Genomic DNA, 20,918 nt, shown 5'->3' on the forward strand with positions numbered 1-20,918 from the left:
CTAGGACTTCAAGTACAATGTTGAATAGGTATGGAGAAAGTGGACAGCCTTGTCTAGTCCCTGATATTAGAGGGATTGCTTCAAGCTTCTCACCATTTACTTTGATGTTGGCTACTGGTTTGCTGTAGATTGCTTTTATCATGTTTAGGTATGGGCCTTGAATTCCTGATCTTTCCAAGACTTTTATCATGAATGGGTGTTGGATCTTGTCAAATGCTTTTTCCGCATCTAACGAGATGACCATGTGGTTTTTGTCTTTGAGTTTGTTTATATACTGGATTACGTTGATGGATTTCCGTATATTGAACCATCCCTGCATCCCTGGGATGAAACCTACTTGGTCAGGATGGATGATTGTTTTGATGTGTTCTTGGATTCGGTTAGCAAGAACTTTATTGAGGATTTTTGCATCAATATTCATAAGGGATATTGGTCTGAAGTTTTCTATCTTTGTTGGGTCTTTTTGTGGTTTAGGTATCAGAGTAATTGTGGCTTCATAGAATGAGTTGGGTAGAGTACCTTCTGTTTCTATTTTGTGGAATAGTTTGTGAAGAACTGGGATTAGATCTTCTTTGAAGGTCTGATAGAACTCTGCACTAAACCCATCTGGTCCTGGGCTTTTTTTAGTTGGGAGACTATTAATGACTGCTTCTATTTCTTTGGGGGATATAGGGCTGTTTAGATCATTAACCTGATCTTGATTCAACTTTGGTACCTGGTATCTGTCTAGGAACTTCTCCATTTCATCCAGGTTCTCCAGTTTTGTTGAGTATAGCCTTTGGTAGAAGGATCTGATGGTGTTTTGGATGTCTTCAGGATCTGTTGTTATGTCTCCTTTTTCATTTCTGATTTTGTTAATTAGGATGCTTTCCCTGTGCCCTCTAGTGAGTCTGGCTAAGGGTTTATCTATCTTGTTGATTTTCTCAAAGAACCAGCTCCTTGATTGGTTGATTCTTTGAATAGTTTTTCTTGTTTCCACTTGGTTGATTTCACCCCTGAGTTTGATTATTTCCTGCCGTCTACTCCTCTTGGGTGAATTTGCTTCCTTTTGTTCTAGTGCTTTTAGGTGTGTTGTCAAGCTGCTAATGTGTGCTCTCTCTAGTTTCCTTTTGGAGGCACTCAGAGCTATGAGTTTTCCTCTTAGAAATGCTTTCATTGCGTCCCATAAGTTTGGGTATGTTGTGGCTTCATTTTCATTGAACTCTAAAAAGTCCTTAATTTCTTTCTTTATTCCTTCCTTGACCAAGGTATCATTGAGAAGAGTGTTGTTCAGTTTCCACGTGAAGGTTGGCTTTCTATTATTTATTTTGTTATTGAAGATCAGCCTTAGTCCATGGTGATCTGATAGGATGCATGGGACAATTTCAATATTTTTATATCTGTTGAGGCCTGCTTTGTGACCAATTATGTGGTCAATTTTGGAGAAGGTACCATGAGGTGCTGAGAAGAAGGTATATCCTTTTGTTTTAGGATAAAATGTTCTGTAGATGTCTGCCAGATCCATTTGATTCATAATTTCTGTTAGTTTCACTGTGTCCCTGTTTAGTTTCTGTTTCCATGATCTGTCCATTGGTGAAAGTGGTGTGTTGAAGTCTCCCACTATTATTGTATGAGGTGCAATGTGTGCTTTGAGATTTACTAAAGTTTCTTTAATGAATGTGGCTGCCTTTGTATTTGGAGCATAGATATTCAGGATTGATAGTTCCTCTTGGAGGATTTTACCTTTGATGAGTATGAAGTGTCCCTCTCTGTCTTTTTTAATGACTTTGGGTTGGAAGTCAATCTTATCAGATATTAGAATGGCTACTCCAGCTTGTTTCTTCATGCCATTTGCTTGGAAAATTGTTTTCCAGCCTTTCATTCTGAGGTAGTGTCTATCCTTTTCTCTGAGATGAGTTTCCTGTAAGCAGCAAAATGTTGGGTCTTGTTTGTGTAGCCAGTTTGTTAGTCTATGTCTTTTTATCGGGGAGTTGAGTCCATTGATATTAAGAGATATTAAGGAAAAGTAATTGTTGTTTCCTGTTATTATTGTTGTTAAAGTTGGCATTTTGTTCTTGTGGCTGTCTTCTTTTAGGTTTGTTGAGGGATTACCGTCTTGTTGTTTCTAGGGCGTGGTTCCTGTCCTTGTATTGGTTTTTTTCTGTTATTATCCTTTGAAGGGCTGGATTCGTGGAGAGATAATGTGTGAATTTGGTTTTGTCGTGGAATACTTTGGTTTCTCCATCTATGTTAATTGAGAGTTTGGCTGGGTATAGTAGCCTGGGCTGGAATTTGTGTTCTTTTAGTGTCTGTATAACATCCATCCAGGATCTTCTGGCTTTCATAGTCTCTGGTGAAAAATCTGGTGTAATTCTGATAGGCTTGCCTTTATATGTTACTTGGCCTTTTTCTCTTACTGCTTTTAGTATTCTATCTTTATTTAGAGCATTTGTTGTTCTGATTATAATGTGTCGGGAGGTATTTCTTTTCTGGTCCAGTCTATTTGGAGTTCTGTAGGCTTCTTGTATGTTCATGGGCATCTCTTTCTTTAGATTTGGGAAGTTTTCTTCTATAATTTTGTTGAAGATGTTTGCTGGTCCTTTGAGTTGAAAATCTTCATTCTCATCCACTCCTATTATCCGTAGGTTTGGTCTTCTCATTGCGTCCTGTATTTCTTGGATGTTTTGAGTTAGGATCTTTTTGCATTTTACATTTTCCTTGATTGTTGTGCCGATGTTCTCTATGGAATCTTCTGCACCTGAGATTCTCTCTTCCATCTCTTGTATTCTGTTGCTGATGCTCGTATCTATGGTTCCAGATTTCTTTCCTAGGGTTTCTATCTCCAGCGTTGCCTCATTTTGGGTTTTCTTTATTGTGTCTACTTCCCTTTTTAGGTCTAGTATGGTTTTGTTCATTTCCATCATCTGTTTGGATGTGTTTTCCTGTTTTTCTGTAAGGACTTCTACCTGTTTGATTATGTTATCCTGTTTTTCTTTAAGGATTTGTAACTCTTTAGCTGTGTTCTCCTGCAATTCTTTAAGGGATTTTTGTGCTTCCTCTTTATTGTCTTCTGCCTGTTTAGCAGTGTTCTCCTGCATTTCTTTAAGTGTGTTATTAAAGTCCTTCTTGAAGTCCTCTATCATCATCAGGAGATATGCTTTTAAATCCGTGTCTAGCTTTTCCGGTGTGTTGGGGTGCCCTGGACTGGGCGAAGTGGGGGTGCTGGGTTCTGATGATGGTGAGTGGTCGTGGTTTCTGTTAGTAAGATTATTACGTTTACCTTTCGCCATCTGGTAATCTCTGGGGTTAGTTGTTATCGTTGTCACTGTTTAAAGATTGGAGCAGAAGCTGTGTTCCACTCACCAGCAGTCCCAAAATCCTGTGGGGGGGGTCGTGGGTAGCTGGCGGGTGTCAGGCAACCCTGCGCTCCCGCTACCCCGGCGCTGATCCGGCCGGATGAGGCCTGTGGCCCTACTCAGGCCGGTTTCTGCTTCCCTAACTAATGCAGTCTCAGGTCCCGCGCAATTGGATTGGAGCAGAAGCTGTGCTCCACTCACCAGAAGTCTTAAGATCCTGTGGCGGGTGTTGTGGGTAGCTGGCGAGTGTCAGTCGACCCTGCGCCCAGCTGCCCCGGTGCTTTTCTGACCGGAAGAGCTAGATATTTTCTTTATTTACATTTCAAATGCTATCCCGAAAGTTCCTTATACCTCTCCCTGCCCTGCTCTCCTACCCACCCACTCCCACTTCTTGGCGCTGGTGTTCCCCCTGTACTGGGATATATAAAGTTTGCAAGACCTAGGGGCCTCTCTTCCCATTGATGGCCAACTAGGCCATCTTCTGCTACATATGCAACTAGAGACAGGAGCTCTGGGGGGTACTGGTTAGTTCATATTGTTGTTCCACCTATAGGGTTGCAGACCCCTTCAGCTCCCTGGGTACTTTCTCTAGCTCCTTCATTAGGGGCCCTGTGTTCCATCCAATAGATAACTGTGAGCATCCACTTCTGTATTTGCCAGGCATTGGCATAGCCTCTCACAAGAGACAGCTATATTAGGGTCCTTTTAGCAAAATCTTGCTGACATATGCAATAGTGTCTGGGTTTGGTGGCTGATTATGGGATGGATCCCCAGGTGGGGTAGTCTCTGGATGGTCCATCCTTTCATCTTAGCTCCAAACTTTGTCTCTGTAACTCCTTCCATGGGTATTTTGTTCCCTATTCTAAGGAGGAATGAAGTATCCACATGTTGGTCTTCCTTCTTCTTGATTTTCTTGTGTTTTGCAAATTATATCTTGGGTATTCTAAGTTTCTAGGCTAATATCTACTTAGCAGTGAGTGCATATCTAGTGACTTCTTTTGTGATTGGGTTACCTCACTAAAGATGATATCCTCTATATCCATCCATTTGCCCAAGAATTGTACAACCACTCTGGAAGTCAGTCTGGCAGTTCCTCAGAAAATTGGACATAGTACTACCAGAAGATTCAGCAATACCTCTCCTGGGCATATACCCAGAAGATGTTCCAACTGGTAATAAGGACACATGTTCATAGCAGCCTTATATATAATAGCCAGAAGCTGAAAAGAGCCCAGATGTCCCCCAACAGAGGAATGGATACAGAAAATGTGGTACATTTACATAATGGAGTACTACTCAGCTATTAAAAACAATGAATTTATGAAATTCTTGGGCAAATGGATGCATTTGGAGGATATCATCCGTAGCAAGACTTTTAATCATCATAGATGGAAAAAAGATATTCCATGAAAACAAATTTAAACAATATATATCCACAATATCTATCCCTACAGGAGATGCTAGAAGGAAAACTCCAACCCAAAGAGACTAACTACACCCAAGAAAACTCAGGAAATAAAAAATTTCATACCAACAAAATCAAAAGAAGAGAAATACATACAACAATCATTGGTCATTAATATCTTTCAATATCAATGGACAACATGTAATGAGATATAAATTCCTCGCTATCTAGCCCTAAGACATCAGCTTTTTTTCTGCTCCAGCAGGAGAGTCCTGGAAGAATACCACTTTCATGGGATCTATTATTTCAATGGTTTGTTTTAGTTAGGGTTCTATTGCTGTAATGAAACACCATAACCAAAACCACTTGGGGAGGAAAGAACTTATTTGGCTTATATGTCATATCATTGTTTATCATTGAAGGCAGTCAAGACTGGAACTCACACAGAGCAGGAACGTAGAGGCAGGAGTTGATGTAGAGGCCTTGGATGGTGCTGCTTACTGGCTTGCTTCATATGGCTTGTTCAGCTTGCTTTCTTATAGAACCCACAACCACCAGACTAGGCTTAACACTACCCACAATTGTCTGGGACCTCTCCCATCAATCACTAAATAAAAAAATGCCCTATAGGCTTGCCTGCAGCCTGATAACATGGAGGGGTTTTCTTAATTGACATTCTGCCCTTCTAGATGACTATATATAATATAATTTCAATATATATAGTTGAAGCCTGCCCCCTAGCATTGATGTGGCTGTTTTGTTCCATGCCTGCCAGATATTTAATATTGTTGCTATGTAATGTACCTACCAAACATTGACACAGAAAAATAACTTGATCATGTTGATCACATATCCTGTTAAGTTCTGTATGAGGTTTTTTAATCTTAAGAAATTCTGCAAAGCTTTCTATAGGACCCGTCAAATTAACGGTCATTATGAACTGCTATGTCTAAAATGGCTTAAATCAGAGCCAATCACCAGACAGCACTTTCTGTACCTACTTATGAGCTCACTAAGGTTTTTGTAGTTTTAGCCCTTATAGACACAGAAAGATATGTTCATGGTTATAGCTCAATCCTCCGAATTCTGAGCTATGACCCTGATTGTTCAGTTTCAGGTTATGTGTTCACTAAGCCATCACTATCTGACTCAGATTGGTGTTTGTGTAGTTTGTGGGGCAACTCCTGGACCCCAACACACACACATATTTCAAACCACACACATTCTCATTCAAATCACCATGTTCCACTCCTTGGCCCCATAGCCTAGTAGCTATATTATAATGTAAAAATGCATTCAGTCCAACTTCACAAGTTCCCATAGTTTCAACAGTGTCAACACTGTTTCAAAAATCTAGTCTCTTGTGAAGTAAGAGTAGATCACATGTTCCCAACATACAATGGTACAGAACGTGCATTTCCAGTCTGAAAGGCAGGAAGAGGGAGCATAGTAAGGAAATATTGGACCAAAGCAAGACCTAAAACCAGCAGAGCAAACTCCAAATTGTTCATTTCCATGTCTGTTGTCAAAGTACTCTTTAGATCTCAAATTCCTTTCAGTTTTGTTGACTACAACACACTTCTCTCTCTTGGGCTGGTTCCATATCTGGTTTGCAGCTTTTCTTAGCAAGCATCCCAGGACTCTGGCACCTCCAACATCTTGGGGCTTCTTCAGGAATCCAGGCTTCCCCTTCCTTTACCTGTGCACGGACCCACTGACACACATTTGGCCTCATCAGCATTTTTTTTTTTTTTTTTGCCACAGAGGAAGACTCCATAACTCCTTTTTTGTGTCCTTGACTCAAAGTCCAGAACAATATATCAGAAGCTCCCAAGTTGTGCTGCTTGCTTGGGCTGGAGCATGGCCCCTCCTTCCAGTACATTTTCATCAGCTGCTGTTGTTGATAGTTTTTCTCACTAGTTAAGTTTTCTTTAATTGCTTTTCACAAATTGGAAGCTTAACTGGGTAGAGTCTTGGCCTTAGAGCACCACTTCCATTATTCTATTTATCATCAGGCTTTTCTTTAAACTTTTTATCTCCTTGAGCACTGGACTTAAATCCATTACACTTCCTGGTGCCCCTTTTCTCCTCAAACTGTACATTTTGTATTTTCCTTTCTCAGCTTGCTCCTTTTCATTATAGATCTACATAAGAGTGACCAGTAATAACCAAACATCACAGAGTCAATACTACATTGTCTTGAAATTTCCTCTGCAAATGCCATTAATCTTTTAAAACTCTTCAATTTAGTTTCTAGCTGATTTTTTTTAAAACAAGGGCAGAAAGCAGCCACATTTATTTGATAAGTATCACAAGAACAATCTCTGTGCCATTTACTAAAATTCTTTTCCTCTGAAACCTATGGAGCTGGGACAAGATAATCTACATTGCTCTCAGCACCTCTGTCTTTCATGCTCCTACTAGTATAGTCCATTTGCCCACTTAAGAGTTCAACAATACCCTGTTTCCTGGTACCAACTTTTCACTTACTCATTGTTCTTTTGCTGTGAAGAGACACCATGACCACAGCAACTCTTATAAAATAAAGCATCTAACTGGGGCTTAATTACAATTTCAGAGATTTAGTTCATTATCATCATGGCAGCATGGTGGCATGTAGGAAGACATGGTGCTGGAGAGGTAGCTGACAGTTCTACATCCAGAACTGCAGGTAGCAGGAAAAATGCAACAGTAGGCCTGGCTTGCACTTTTGACATCTTCCTATCTCATATTGTCTAGTGGTTTCCTACCCAGCAATAACAGTAATAACTTCCTCCTACAAGGGCATAACTACCCCAACAAGACCACACCTCTTAATCCTTCTCAAGTAGTGCCACTCCCTGATGACTGAGCATTCAAACTTATAACCTATTGGGATCCATTCTTATTTAAACCACCACACCATATATGGGCTGATATCAGTTTTAGTCTTCATTTGTTGATTTCTTCTGTCTTGTTTTGTTGAAACCAGCTGTCTCTGAACTCACTATGAGGCTTTTGTCAGGCCTCTTGCCTCAGTCTACTAAGTGCTAAAAATACAAGCATACACTGCCATGCCCAGTTTCATTCAGTTATTGATTATTTGAGTAATTTATTCAAAAGCTGTTTACTGCCTGGTATAATAGCTTGTGGGGCAAGCGAAACCATGCCACCAGACAAAAACTGGAGAGGTTGAGCAGTTTCAGAAGTCAGTATTTCTCGTATCTGAGAAGAGTAAGTGTTTCATCTAATTCCAACCCAGTTTCTGTCCTGGGACACTAGAACACAACACCCCACATGAGGATCATGACCACTAGTCACATAACACAGAGTTCTTCATGCCAATGAGGAATCTAAATGAGCCTGCCTGAGGGTTTATCCAATAAGCTTCCTTTCCTGAACATTCCTACCTGTAAAAGGTATTTTAATCTCTGGTTCACCCTGAGTCAGTCATATGTACTTATTTTCCATGATGAACAATGAGTAGTTTCACTCATCAAGAACCATCATGGGGGGAAGCCTTCATCATACAGAGCCATGCCACCTAAGTCTCCCACAGAAGGCCCCTCTACCCTCCAGCCACAGACAATCACCCCTGAGCTAAGCCAGACTTACCCCTCACAGTAGCCCTGAGGTTGTTGCCCATGGGCCCTTATTCCAAACTCCATGCAGTTCCCAGTGGCAACTGGACCCCTGGGAGCTTGGGAACCCCTTCCTCTTTGATCTCAGCCTGAGCCATTTCTCACCTGAGCTGGTGCCCCCTTCTTAGGCTGTGTTCTGTCACCCCTTCACCCCAATGCTGGAGAGGATGGAATGTAGCCTAGCACCCTCCTATTTCATCTCCCTGAACAGCATTCACACACCCCAGCAGAATGTGGAACCAAAATAGGTCATATCTGTAATCCCTGAACTCAGAAAGCCAACAAAGGAAGATTGTCACATGTTTGAGGCAAATCTGGGCTACACAATGAGTTCAAAGTTACTGTGAAGTCCAGTTTGAGACCATATCTTAAAACAAAGAAGGACAGGTTCATTAAGGCCAAGGGTTCACAGGTGTGAAGAATGTTCCTAATAGAGCTTTATGTTATGGAAAGACCATTGTAATAATTAATAATAATAATAATAGTAAAAGCAAATAATTACATATAACTATGTGAAATGAACTGTGTTCTCCAAAATGCAGTTATACCCTTATATACAATGTTTTTTATATTTGGAGATAGAATTTTTTCATTATTTAATTTATTTATTCACCTTACATCCTGGTAACAGTGTTCTCTCCCTCCTCTCCTCCCAGTCTCACCCTCACAAATTTCCTCCTCCATTACTCCCTCCCCTTCTCTGAGAAGAAGAGGAAGTCTCTCATGGGTACCCACCTGTCCTGAGAGATCAATTTACAGCAGGACTAAGTGCATCCTCTTTCACTGAGGAAGAACCAATCAGTTCAGTGAGTGGAAAGGGATCCAATGGCAGGCAACAGAATCAGAGATAGCCCCACTCCAATTGTTAGGTGACCTATATGAAGACCAAACTGCACATCTGCTACAAATGTGTAGGGAGCCTAGGCAAGCCCCTGCATGCTCTTAGGTTGGTGGTTCAGTCTCTGTGAGTCCCCATAGGCCCAGGTTAACTGACTGTTTAGGTCTTCTTCTGCTATCCTTGATACCTCCAGCTCAATCCTATCCCACTACTCTTCCACACAACTCCCCAAACTCCCCCTGATATCTGGCTATGGGTTTTCCATCAGCCGCTGAATGAAGCCTCTTGGGACACAGTTATGGTAGGCTTTTGTCTGCAAGCATAGCAGAGTTTCAGTAATAGTGTCAGGGGTTGGCTCTCATGGATGAGTCTCAAGTTGGGCCAGTCATTGGTTGGCTGTTCCCTCAATCTCTGTTCCATCTTTATCCCCGTGCATCTTGTAAGCAGGACAAAATTTGGGTCCAAGGTTTTGTGAGTATACTAACACACACACACACACACACACATACACACACACTGGAAGTCCTACCTGGCTACAGGAGATGACCACTTCATATCCCCCAATGTAATTAGGTTAGACTTGGTTATAAGGATGGGGACCTCATTATGGTACTAGGGCTCTTATAAGAAGAGTTATAAGGAGACAGCCTGCAGAGGTGAGCAGCATGTGTGGTACTCTGACTACCATTGTATATAACTCTGACCTTGTTGTTGAGTCTGCAGGACCCCAAGAACATCCTCCCCATGAAAACCTTTGGGGGCCCCAAACTAAGCAGCTTGGAACCCTGCCCAGGCACCTATCCTAGTTGGATCTGCCCACCATTCCAGCTGGGTCTGACTGAGACACATCCTGCAGAGTAGTGTCCATCCATGACACAGCCATCAGAGTGGGGTCTGGCTGAGGCACAGCCAACAGAGAAGGGTATCCTGACCTTGATTGCCCATTGCAGGCCCCACATTTCTGAGGATTCTGCTGCCATCAGCATCTCCAGCCAACACCAGGGAAAACCAAATGCCTAAAGGACAACTTAAAAACACAATCAACCCAGGGCACTATGGCACAACCAGGGCCCAACTATTCTGCTACAACAAACCCTGGGTATCCTAATGACACTGAAGCACAAGAGGAGGATCTTAAAGCCACTCTTTAAAAATAGAAGCCTTTAAAGAGGACATGAATAAAATCCCTTAAGGAAATGTAGGAAAATACATTCAAACAGGTAGAGACTTTAAAAGAGGAAGGAAATAAATATAAAGAAATACAGGTAAATATGATCAAACAGGTGAAAGATATGAAGAAAACTGTCCACGATCTGAAAAGGAAATGGAAGCAATAAAGAAAACACAAACTGGAGCAATCCTGGCAATGGAGAACCTAGGAAAGAGAACAGGAACTAAAGACATAAGCACCACCAACAGAATACAGGAAATAGAAGAGAAAATCTTGGATATAGAAAATAAGATAGAAAAAATCAATATATCAGTCAAAGAAAATGCAAAATCTAAAAATTTCATGACACAAACATCCAGGAAATGTGGAATGCTATGAAAAGACTAAAGCTAAGAATAATAGGAATAGAGGGAGGAAGAGGAGGAGGAGAAGGAGGAGGAGGAAGAAAAGGAGGTAGAGGAGGAGGAGGAGGATTCCCAGCTCAAAGGCCCAGAAAACATCAACAAAATCATAGAAGATTCCCTAACCTAAAGAAAAAGATGCCTATAAAGGTACTACAAGTTTAAAGAACACCAAACAGATTGGACAAGAAAAGAAAATCCATAAGCTGTGTTGATCTGTGCCTTGCCTGTCTGTCCCCTCCGATTGTGCCTAACAATGACTACCCAACAGATTGTTCTCCAGGGCATGGGACCCTAGGGTTTCCACCTTATGGGCAGCAAGGACTTTGAGCATCCTCTTGCCATTTCCCAGGTCACTGCTAGAAGCAAGGATGCTATAGCTAATTAATGTATTGGAGATTTAATCACAGCCATCGATGGGGAAGATACCAGCAGTATGACACACTTGGAAGCTCAGAACAAAATTAAGGGCTGCGCAGACAACTTGATGCTCACAGTATCCACATCTGAATAGGAAATTTGGTCTCCTCTAGTGACCGAGGAGAATCATTATCCCACAAGATGAATTTAGCGTTAGCATTCCAAGAAGTCCTGCACATAGGAAGTGCCCACAAGTGAAGTGTCATGCCACTTACTGCCTCACCTGCTTCTGGCACCTGGGTCATCACAAACCAGTACAACAACCTAATGGCCTCTACTCATCTGAAAACATCTCTAACTTCAACAATGCTGTGGAGTTGAAGACCTCAGACAGTGGGGAGGAGGAGAAAAGCAGACCAGATCCTTTTTTTCATCCTCCCAGCAGCTTTATCATTGACGACAAAGAATCCAAAGTTTACAAGATGCTTCAGGAGAAGCAAGAGTTAAACGAGCCCCCCAAACAGTCCACATCTTTCCTGTTTCTGCAGGAGATCCTCGATTCAAATGGGAAAGGGGATCCCAACAAACCATCAGGATTTAGAAGTGTTAAAGCTCCAGTCACCGAAGTGGATGCATCCATTAGAAGTACTCAGAAGCTGCCCATCTGTGACAAATATGAAACTGGCATTGTGGGAGTGTTGTGAAGCTGAGGGACCATCATTGGCACCCTGAATGTTATGTGTGCACCGACTGTGGCATCAACCTGAAACAGAAGGGCCATTTCTCTGTAGAGGATCAGATTTACTGTGAAAAGCATTCTCAGGAGTGAGTCACACCACCTGAGGGCTATGATGTGGTCAAAGTGTTCCCCCAAGTGATTGAGAGGACCTGCCCTGTCTGCTGCCCTCCAGCTAACTTGCTACACCTGGTTCTCAGAATGTTCTGACTCTCTCCTCCCTGATAGTCCTGCTTAGTAAACATTGAGTTTCGCTCTTGCTGACTGACTCCCACTGGAAGTGTAACACCTGATTTTATGGTACTGGGAGATGTTTTTGTCCCTGTTCACTCACCCCCACCACATTGCACCTTCTTCACCCAGAGTCTTCTCTGCTGCAAATGGACATTGGTCACATTGTAACTAAGCCAAATGTAGTATCTCTGATGTTACTTTGTTTTACTTAATAAATGTAGACTTTAAAGGAAAGAAAGAAAGGAAGAGAGGGAGGGAGGGAGGGAGGGAGGGAGGGAGGGAGGGAGGGAGGGAGGGAGGGAAAGCAAAGCCTCAGGTGACATAATCAAAACACTAAATATGCAGAACAAAGAAAGAATTCTAAAAGCATCCAAGGGAAAGGCTAAGTAATATATAAAGGCAGACCTATCAGAATTAAACCTGATTTTTTATCCGAGAATCTAAAAACTAGAAGTACATGAGCAGAGGTCTTCCAGACCCCAAGAGACCACAGATACAGCACAGACTAATATATACAGAAAAATTTTCAATCATCATAGATGGAGAAACCAAGATATTCTGACAAAATCAAACAATACCTCTCCACTAAGATAGCTCTACAGAGGATGCTAGAAGGAACACTTCAGCCCAATGAGGCTAACTATAATCAGACAAGTACAAGAAACAACTAATTTTGCACCATTAAAACCAATAGAAGAGAAACACACACACACAAAACCATCATAACATCAAAATAACAGGAAGTAACAATCACTGGTCATTAATATCTTTCAATATCAATGGACTCAATTCCCCAGTAAAAAGACACAGGCTAAGAGAATGGATGCATAAACAGAAGCCATCATTCAGCTGTATATAAGAAACACATCTCAACAACAAAGGCAGTCATTATCTCAGTATAAAGGGCTGGAAAAATGTTTTCCAAGCAAATGGACTCAAGAAACAAGCTGGAAAGCCAGGCAGTGGGGGCACATTCCTTTAATCCCAGCTCTTGGAAGGCAGAGGCAGGCAGATTTCTGAGTTTGAGGCCACCCTGGTCTACAGAGTGAGTTCCAGGACAGCCAGGGCTACACAGAGGAGAAACCCTGTCTCGAAAAACCAAAAAAAAAAAAAAAAAAAAAAAGAAAGAAAAAAGAAAGAAAGAAAGAAAGAAAGAAAGAAAGAAAGATGCTGGAGTAGCCATTCTGATATCTAATAAAATAGACCTTCAGTCAAAAGTAATGAAAAGAGACAGGGAAGGATACTTCACACTCATCAAAGGAAAAATCCACCAAGAGGACATCTCAATTCTGAACATCTATACCCCAACTGCAAGGGGAACCACATTTGTAAAATAAACATTACTAAAGCATAAATCACATACAGAACCCCACACATTAATAGTGGGACACTTCATCATCCCACAATCACCAATGGACAGGTTATTGAGATAGAAACCAAACAGGAATAATGAAACTAACAGGGGTTGTAAATCAAATGGAACTAACACATACCTATAGGACATTTCACTCAAACATAAAAGAATATGCCTTCTTCTCAAAGCCAACCTCACAGATTCAAGAAGTTTGAAAGAATTTTATGCATCATATCAGATCACCATGGAGTAAAGCTGAACTTCAATAACAACAGAAACAATAGAAAGCCTACAAATTCATGGAAACTGAACAACTCTCTATTTGTTGATTTCTGGGTCAGAGAAGAAATAACGAAATTAAAGAGTTTCTAGAACTCAATGAAAATGAGGGCCCAATATACCCAAATTTATGGGTCAGTATGAAAGCAGTGCTAAGAGGAAAGTCCATAGCACTAAATGCCCTCATAAAGAAATTGGAGAGATCTCATACTAATGAATTAAAAGTACATCTGAAAGCTCCATGTAAAAAGAAACAAATACACCCAGGGAGAGTAGATGGCAGGAAATAATCAAACTCAGGGCTGAAATCAATCAATTAGACCAAAAGAGAACCCTTTCTAACACTATTAACAATACTCTGTTAAACTTGCAGATAGGAGACTAGCATGGCTGTTCTTCAACAGGTTCTACCCAGCAGCTGATTCAGATAGATGCAGACAATGAAAGCTGAACAGTGGATAGAGCTTGGAGACTCTTATGGTCGAATAAGAGGAAGGATCATGGGCCCCAAAGGGGATAGGAACTCTACAGGAAGACAAACAGAGTCAAGTAACCTGAACCCTTGGAGCTCTCAGAGACTGAACCACTAAACAAAGAACATACATGGGCTGGACCTAAGACTCCCTACACATGTAAACAGATATGCATCTTGGTCTTCATGTGGGTCTGGAACAAATGGAGCAGAGACTATCCCAAAGGCTTTGCTTCTATGTGAGATATGTTCTTCTAACTGAGCTGCCTTGTCTGGCCTCAGTGGGAGAGGATACACCTAGCCTTTCAGAGACTTGAAGTGTCAGGGTAGGGGACTCCGTGGGGTAAGGATTGTGGGAGTTAATGACCAGGAGGAGAGCAGTTAGTAGGACCTAAAGTGAATAAGTAAATAAGTGAGTAAATAAATAAATAAATAAATAAGAAACAAAGAGAACAACACAAAGAATAAAAAAAAAAAGCAGAAATGAAAAGAGGAGACACAACAAGACACTGAGGAAATCCAAAGAATCATTAGGTCTTACTTCAAAAGCCTTTACTCCACAAAATTGGAAAATCTAAATGAAATAGATTATTTTCTAGACAGATAAAAATTACCAAAACTAAACCAAGATTAGGTAAACTATCTGAATAGTCCTACAAACCCTAAGGAAATAGAAGCAACTGTTAAAAGTCTCCTAACTAATAAAAGCCCAGGGCCAGATGGTTTTACTGCAGAATTCTACTAGACTTTAAAATAAGAGCTAATATCAACACTCCTCAAACTATTCCACAAAATAGAAACAGAAGGAGCACTGCCAAACTCATTCTATGAGATCACAGTCACCCTGGTACCTAAACCACACAAAGATTCAACAAAGAAAGAGAATTTCAGACCAATTTCCCTTACGAATGTTGATGCAAAAATATTCAATAAAATATTTGCAAATTAAATCCAAGAATATATCAAAAACATCATCTACCCTGACCAAGTAGACCTCATCCCAGGGTTGCAGGGGTGGTTGAATATATGAAAATCCATCAACAAAATCCACCATATAAGTAAACTGAAAGAAAAAAAAAAACATGACCATATCATTAGATGCCAAAAAAGTATCTGACACAATCTGACACCCCTTCATGCTAAAAGTCTTGGAGAGAGAAGAGATGCAAGGGGCATACCTAAACACAACAAAGGCGATAAATGGCAAGCCAATGTCAAATTAAATGGAGAGAAGGCTGCCACTCTCCCCATATCTCTTCAATATAGTACTTGAAGTTCGTTCTACCTAGAACAATGAAACAACAAAAGTCAATCAAATGGATACAAATTGGAAAGGAAGATGAACACTTTCATCAAAGTGGCTGGATACTAAATTAACTCAAATCAGTAGCCCTCCTCTACACAAGCAATAAACAGGCTGAGAAAGAAGTTGAGGGAACAGTATCCTTCACAATAGCCACAAATAACACACACACACAAACCAAAAAAAAAAAAAAACCAACAACAACAACAAAAAAAAAACAAACTTGTTGTAATGCTAACCAAGCAAGTGAAAGACCTGTATGACAAGAACTTCAAGTCTCTGAAGAAAGAAATTAAGGAAACTATCAGAAGGTGGAAAGATTTCCCTTGCTCATAGATCAGTAGGATTAACAGTGAAAATGGCCATTTTACCAAACGCAATCTACAGATTCAATGTCATTCTCTTCAAAATTACAACACAATTCTTCACAGATCTTGAAAGAACAATTCTCAACTTCATATGGAAAAACAAAACATTCAGGATAGATAAAACAATTTTGAACAATAAAAGAACTTCTGGAGGTATCACTATCCCTGACTTCAAGCTGCACTGCAGAGCAATAGTAATAAAAACTGCATGGTATTGGCACAGAAACAGGTGGACAAGTGAAATCAAATCGAAGACCCAGAAACAAACCCATACACCAATAAACACTTGATTTTTTTTTTTTTTTACAAAGAAGCCAAAACCATGCAATGCAGAATGGAGAGCATCTACAAATGGTGCTGGACTAGCTAGATGTCTGCATATAGAAGAACGTAAATAGATCCATATTTATAACCCTGTCCAAAACTCAAGTCCAAATGGATCAAAGACCTTAACATAAAACAAGACACATTTAATCTAATAGAACTGAAAGTGGGGAATAGCCTTGAACTCATCAGTACAGGAGACAACTTTCTGAACAGAACACCAATGGCTGAGGTGTTATAATTAAGAATTAATAAATGGGACTTCATGAAAAGCTTTTGTAAGTCTAAGGACACCATCATCAGGACAAAATTACAGCTTAGAGATTGGGAAAAGATCTCCACTAACCCTATCTCTGACAGAGGGCTAATATCCAAAATACATACCTAATTCAAGAAGCTAGACAATGGCAATCCAAATAACCCAATTAAAAATGGGATGCAGAGCTAAACAGAGCATTCTCAACAGAGGAATCTCGAATGGCCTAGAAGCACATGAAAAAATGTTCAACATTCTTAGTCATCGGGGAAATGCAAATCAAAATGACCCTGAGACCTTAGCCTCAGAATGACTAAGATCAAAGACTCATAGGACAGCACATGCTGGCAAGGATGTGGAGCAAGGGGAACACTCCTCCACTGCTGGAGTATAAGTGCACACATGTACAACCACTTTGGAAATCAATTTGGGGTTTTCTTAGAAGACTGGAAATATCCACTCCCCGGCATATACCCAAAAGATGCTCCACCATCCCTCAAGGACACCTGCTCAGCTATGTTCATACTAGCTTTATTTGTAATATTCAGAAACTGGAAGCAACCCAGATGTCCCTCAACCAAAGAATGGGTACAGAAAATGGAACAGCATTGAGCTATTAAAATCAAGAACATCATGAAATTTTCAGGTAAATGGATGGAACTGAAAAATATCATCCTGAGTGAGGTAACACAGACCCAAAAGGACATGTGTGTTATGTACTCACTTATGAGTGGATATTAGTCACAAAGTACAGAATAACCATGCTATAATCAACAAACCCAAAGAAGCCAAATAACAAGGAGGGTACAAGGGAGGATGTTTAAATCATTCTCAGAAGGAAAAACAAAATAGATATTGGAGATTGACAGAAGGAAGGATCTGTGTGGAAGAGGGGATGGGGAGGGGAGGTGGGGAATCATATGTAGGGAGAGGTGGGGGGGAGAGAAGAGAAGTCGACTAGGGAGACAACCTCTAGGACATGCCAGAGATGTGAGATGGGGAGAAGCCCCAGAGGATTTAAGGGGGCAACTCTACCTCAGATTTCTAACATTGGGGCATATATATCCTGAAGTGGCCTCTTCCTGAAGCCAGGAAGGACTCCCAGTAGAAGGATCAGAACAGTAACCTACCCACAAGCCTTCAATCCAAAACATGTCCTGCCTACAAGATGTGCAGGGACAAGAATAGAGCAGAGACTGAGAATGGCCAACCAATGACTGCCCCAAATTGAAACCCATCCTGTGGGCAAGACCAATCACTGACATTATTAATGATACTCTGTTATGTTTGCATACAGGAACTTAGCATAACTATCCTCTGAGAGCCATTGGCCCCACCCAACAGCCAATGGAAAGAGGAGATGCAGAGACTCACACCCAAACATCAGATGAAATTCCGGAAGTCTTATAGAAGAAGTTGGGAGAAAGATTAAAGGACCTGAAAAGGAAAGGGATTCCATGGGAATACCAACAGAATCAACTAACCTGGACCCTTGGGGGCTCACAGAAACTGAATCACCAACCAAAGAGTGAGTGTGGGCTGGACCTAGGGCCACTGCGCAGATGTAACAGATGAGCAGCATGATCTTTATTCAGGTCCCCAAAGAACTGGAGCAGGCCTGTCTGCCTGCCTGTGGATTCCGCATCACTAAATGGACAGGCAGACTTGTCTGGCCACAGTGGGAGAGGATGTGGCTAGTCCCTCAGCAACTTGATGTGAGGGGAGGTTGACATTCAGAAAGGGGCTTCCTCTTCTCAAAGGAGGAAGGGGAAATGGGGTAAGGACTTGTGGGAGGGGGTGATATTGGGTAGTAAAGGGAATAAAATAAATAAATTTAATAAAAAAAGGGAAGAGTTATCAGAATTCTAGGTGCCTCTCTCTTCACCATGTGAAGCCTTAGCAAAAAGGCAATCATGTAAAAACTAAAAGTGTGAGTTCAGATACCACCAGCCTTTGACCAAAAGAGGACATCCTAGCCAGGTGGTGGTGGTACGTGTCTTTAATCCCAGCACTCGGCGGACAGAAGCAGGAGGACTGCTTTGAGTTCACAACCAGCCTGCCTACAGAGCAACTTTTAGGACAGCCAGGGCTATACACAGAAAAACCCCGTCAAAAACAAACAAACAAACAAACTACCTAAGTACCAACGTAGCTTGATTCAGCAGGAATATCCAGAATGCCTTTGACATTTTCTAATCTCTTGGCATCCTCACATCTTCCTTTCTATAAGGTTATCCTCATATTTCTTTATTTTTCATATATATAAACCAAAGTCTGGAAATGCCATGTCACACTCCAGGTAACCAGGCTCTACACAGAAATGGCTGACAAGAACACAGCTAGTCCCCTGATGCCACCCAAGGTTTGAAGGTAGTCTGACTATTGTCACATTTGATGGGTCATGAATTAACCATGACCTACCTCCCTATTCACAGAAAGAGCGACTCCTATCCTGTAGCTAGCCCTTAGCTAGCCTTGTCTGTTTATGGTGCAGTCTCTTCATGGTTTGAAGGCTTTAAGAGATGACAACCCACTTTGTCTTAAGAGGTTGAAATTGTATTTCAGATCATCCTCTCACAGGTGGACTCCTGTTATTAATAGCATTAATAAACTTTACAAAATTGCACATTTTTATCTGTTTTTCTGTGTATGCAAGTTCAGGTGTATGTGCAGAGTATAACAGGTGTGGACTTCAGAGAACAAACTGCAGGAGTGAGTTTTCTTCTTCCAACATGGGTCCAGGGGGGTGAATTTATATCATAGGCTTGGCAGGAAGTGAGTTTTCTGCTGAGTCATCTGGATGGCCCATTAATAAACTTTTCACCTGAAGGACAATTTAACTTAGAACCTCTTCCTCTCAAATCTCCTTTCCTCTCCCTCTCTAAATCCTAACCATACTTAGGATTTAACTCTATAAACTCTATAACCAGAGTTGTAGAGCGAAAGACCAGGCCCAGGGAATCATAAAGGCCTCAGTTTAGGCACCCACTGTCATACACCTATTAACCATGAGCAATAGAGAAAGGCAGCAGACGACAGTGCACATGTGGAAGAGGAGTAGGGAAAGTGATGCATGTCTGCCTAAATTGTCACATCTCCTTTGCTAAAGCAAACTGCCCTAAGCAGGCAGTTCCCTGTATTGCAGGGAAAACAAAAGATAGGAGAGGAGGACAGAAATTATCTACATTGGCTACCCTTTCAGGCAGATATAATTACCTCGTGGGAACCAGACTGATCTCAAGCCACCTTACAGTAGCCGTGACATAGTGACTAACCCAGTGACACCTTGACCAGAACTACTTAATTTTACAGACTTCTTTACCCCGTCCCACAGTTCATCCTCTAGACTTCAAGTTTGTTGAACATGGTGACACAAGCCTGTAATCCTGGAAATTAGAAAGATGCTGCATATCCAAGATCAGCCTGAGCTACAGAGTGAGTTCCTGGTCAGCATGGGACTAAATTGAGACCCACCCTTAAGCAAACCTCTCCCTACTCAGTGGACCCACAATCTGTTCTTCTTCCCAATGTAATGTGTATTATCCTCATGTCCACTTTCTGCTTGTTTTCTTCTTCTCCTTCAATTTCTTCTTCTCCGCCTCCTCCTTTTCTTCTCCTTCTTTTCTCCTTGTTAACCTTTCTTGTCTCTAATAGGTGTATTAGACTGGAGGGGAAACCTAGCCTTTCAGACTAGCTAGGCTATTAGGTATACAAATGAGAAGTTATGAAGTACCTGCCACAAAGTATAGAAGCAATCAATCTCTATAATAGAACCCATGGTTTTGTTGTTGTTGTTGTTTATTTATCTTCTTTATGAAGGTATTTTTGCCCTCCTTATTTTTCTTGCTTCTTTTATAAAGTATGGTTTTGGGGGGTGGATTTTATAACTTAACTCTTAGGTCCTGGTATATAAATTAGGCTTTGAACTAATCAAGTAACAAACATCACTGAGAATACTGCTTGAGACATCATCCCTCAAGAAAGTGAGCATGTCGCCGGGCGTGGTGGCGCACGCCTTTAATCCCAGCACTCGGGAGGCAGAGGCAGGCGGATTTCTGAGTTCGAGGCCAGCCTGGTCTACAAAGTGAGTTCCAGGATAGCCAGGGCTATACAGAGAAACCCTGTCTCGAAAAACCAAAAAAAAAAAAAAAAAGAAAGAAAGTGAGCATGTGTGTGTGTGTGTGTGTGTGTGTTTCACTGGACATCAAATCTATAACCCTGCACATGCTAATCAGGGGCTGTACTACTGTGCTAATTCCCAGCCCTAGAAAATACATCTAAAAGTGAGAGATTGTATTATCTCAAAGGGAAGATGATATGGTAGTACTCTGTTATTTAAAAGTATAGCTCAAAGTACGCATACAAATGTGAGCAACCAAGAAGGTGGTATTTCTGTGGACAGTAAATTAGAAGTCACAGTCCACTCTGAAATTCCTTTTAGCATACATTTTTAGTGTTACTA

At 41.2% G+C, this 20,918-nt stretch overlaps 2 protein-coding genes and 1 pseudogene across 2 annotated transcripts in view; 2 read left to right on the plus strand and 1 right to left on the minus strand.

Moving 5' to 3' along the window:
• Erlec1 (endoplasmic reticulum lectin 1) overlaps positions 1-19,082 on the plus strand; it is a 64,519-nt gene extending 45,437 nt beyond the window's left edge. Inside the window, exon 14 of the mRNA XM_085829044.1 lies at positions 17,754-19,082. Within this exon, the coding sequence (XP_085685170.1) occupies positions 17,754-17,777 (24 nt within the window). The 3' untranslated portion in view covers positions 17,778-19,082. The remainder of the gene's footprint in view (positions 1-17,753) is intronic.
• Asb3 (ankyrin repeat and SOCS box containing 3) overlaps positions 1-20,918 on the minus strand; it is a 200,381-nt gene that overhangs the window by 167,189 nt on the left and 12,274 nt on the right. The window lies entirely within an intron of this gene.
• LOC110304207 (PDZ and LIM domain protein 1 pseudogene) lies at positions 9,733-12,273 on the plus strand (annotated as a pseudogene).

This window comes from Mus caroli, unplaced genomic scaffold (assembly GCF_978045245.1).
Source record: "Mus caroli unplaced genomic scaffold, Mus_caroli_1 scaffold_13, whole genome shotgun sequence".
NCBI lineage: Eukaryota > Metazoa > Chordata > Mammalia > Rodentia > Muridae > Mus > Mus caroli.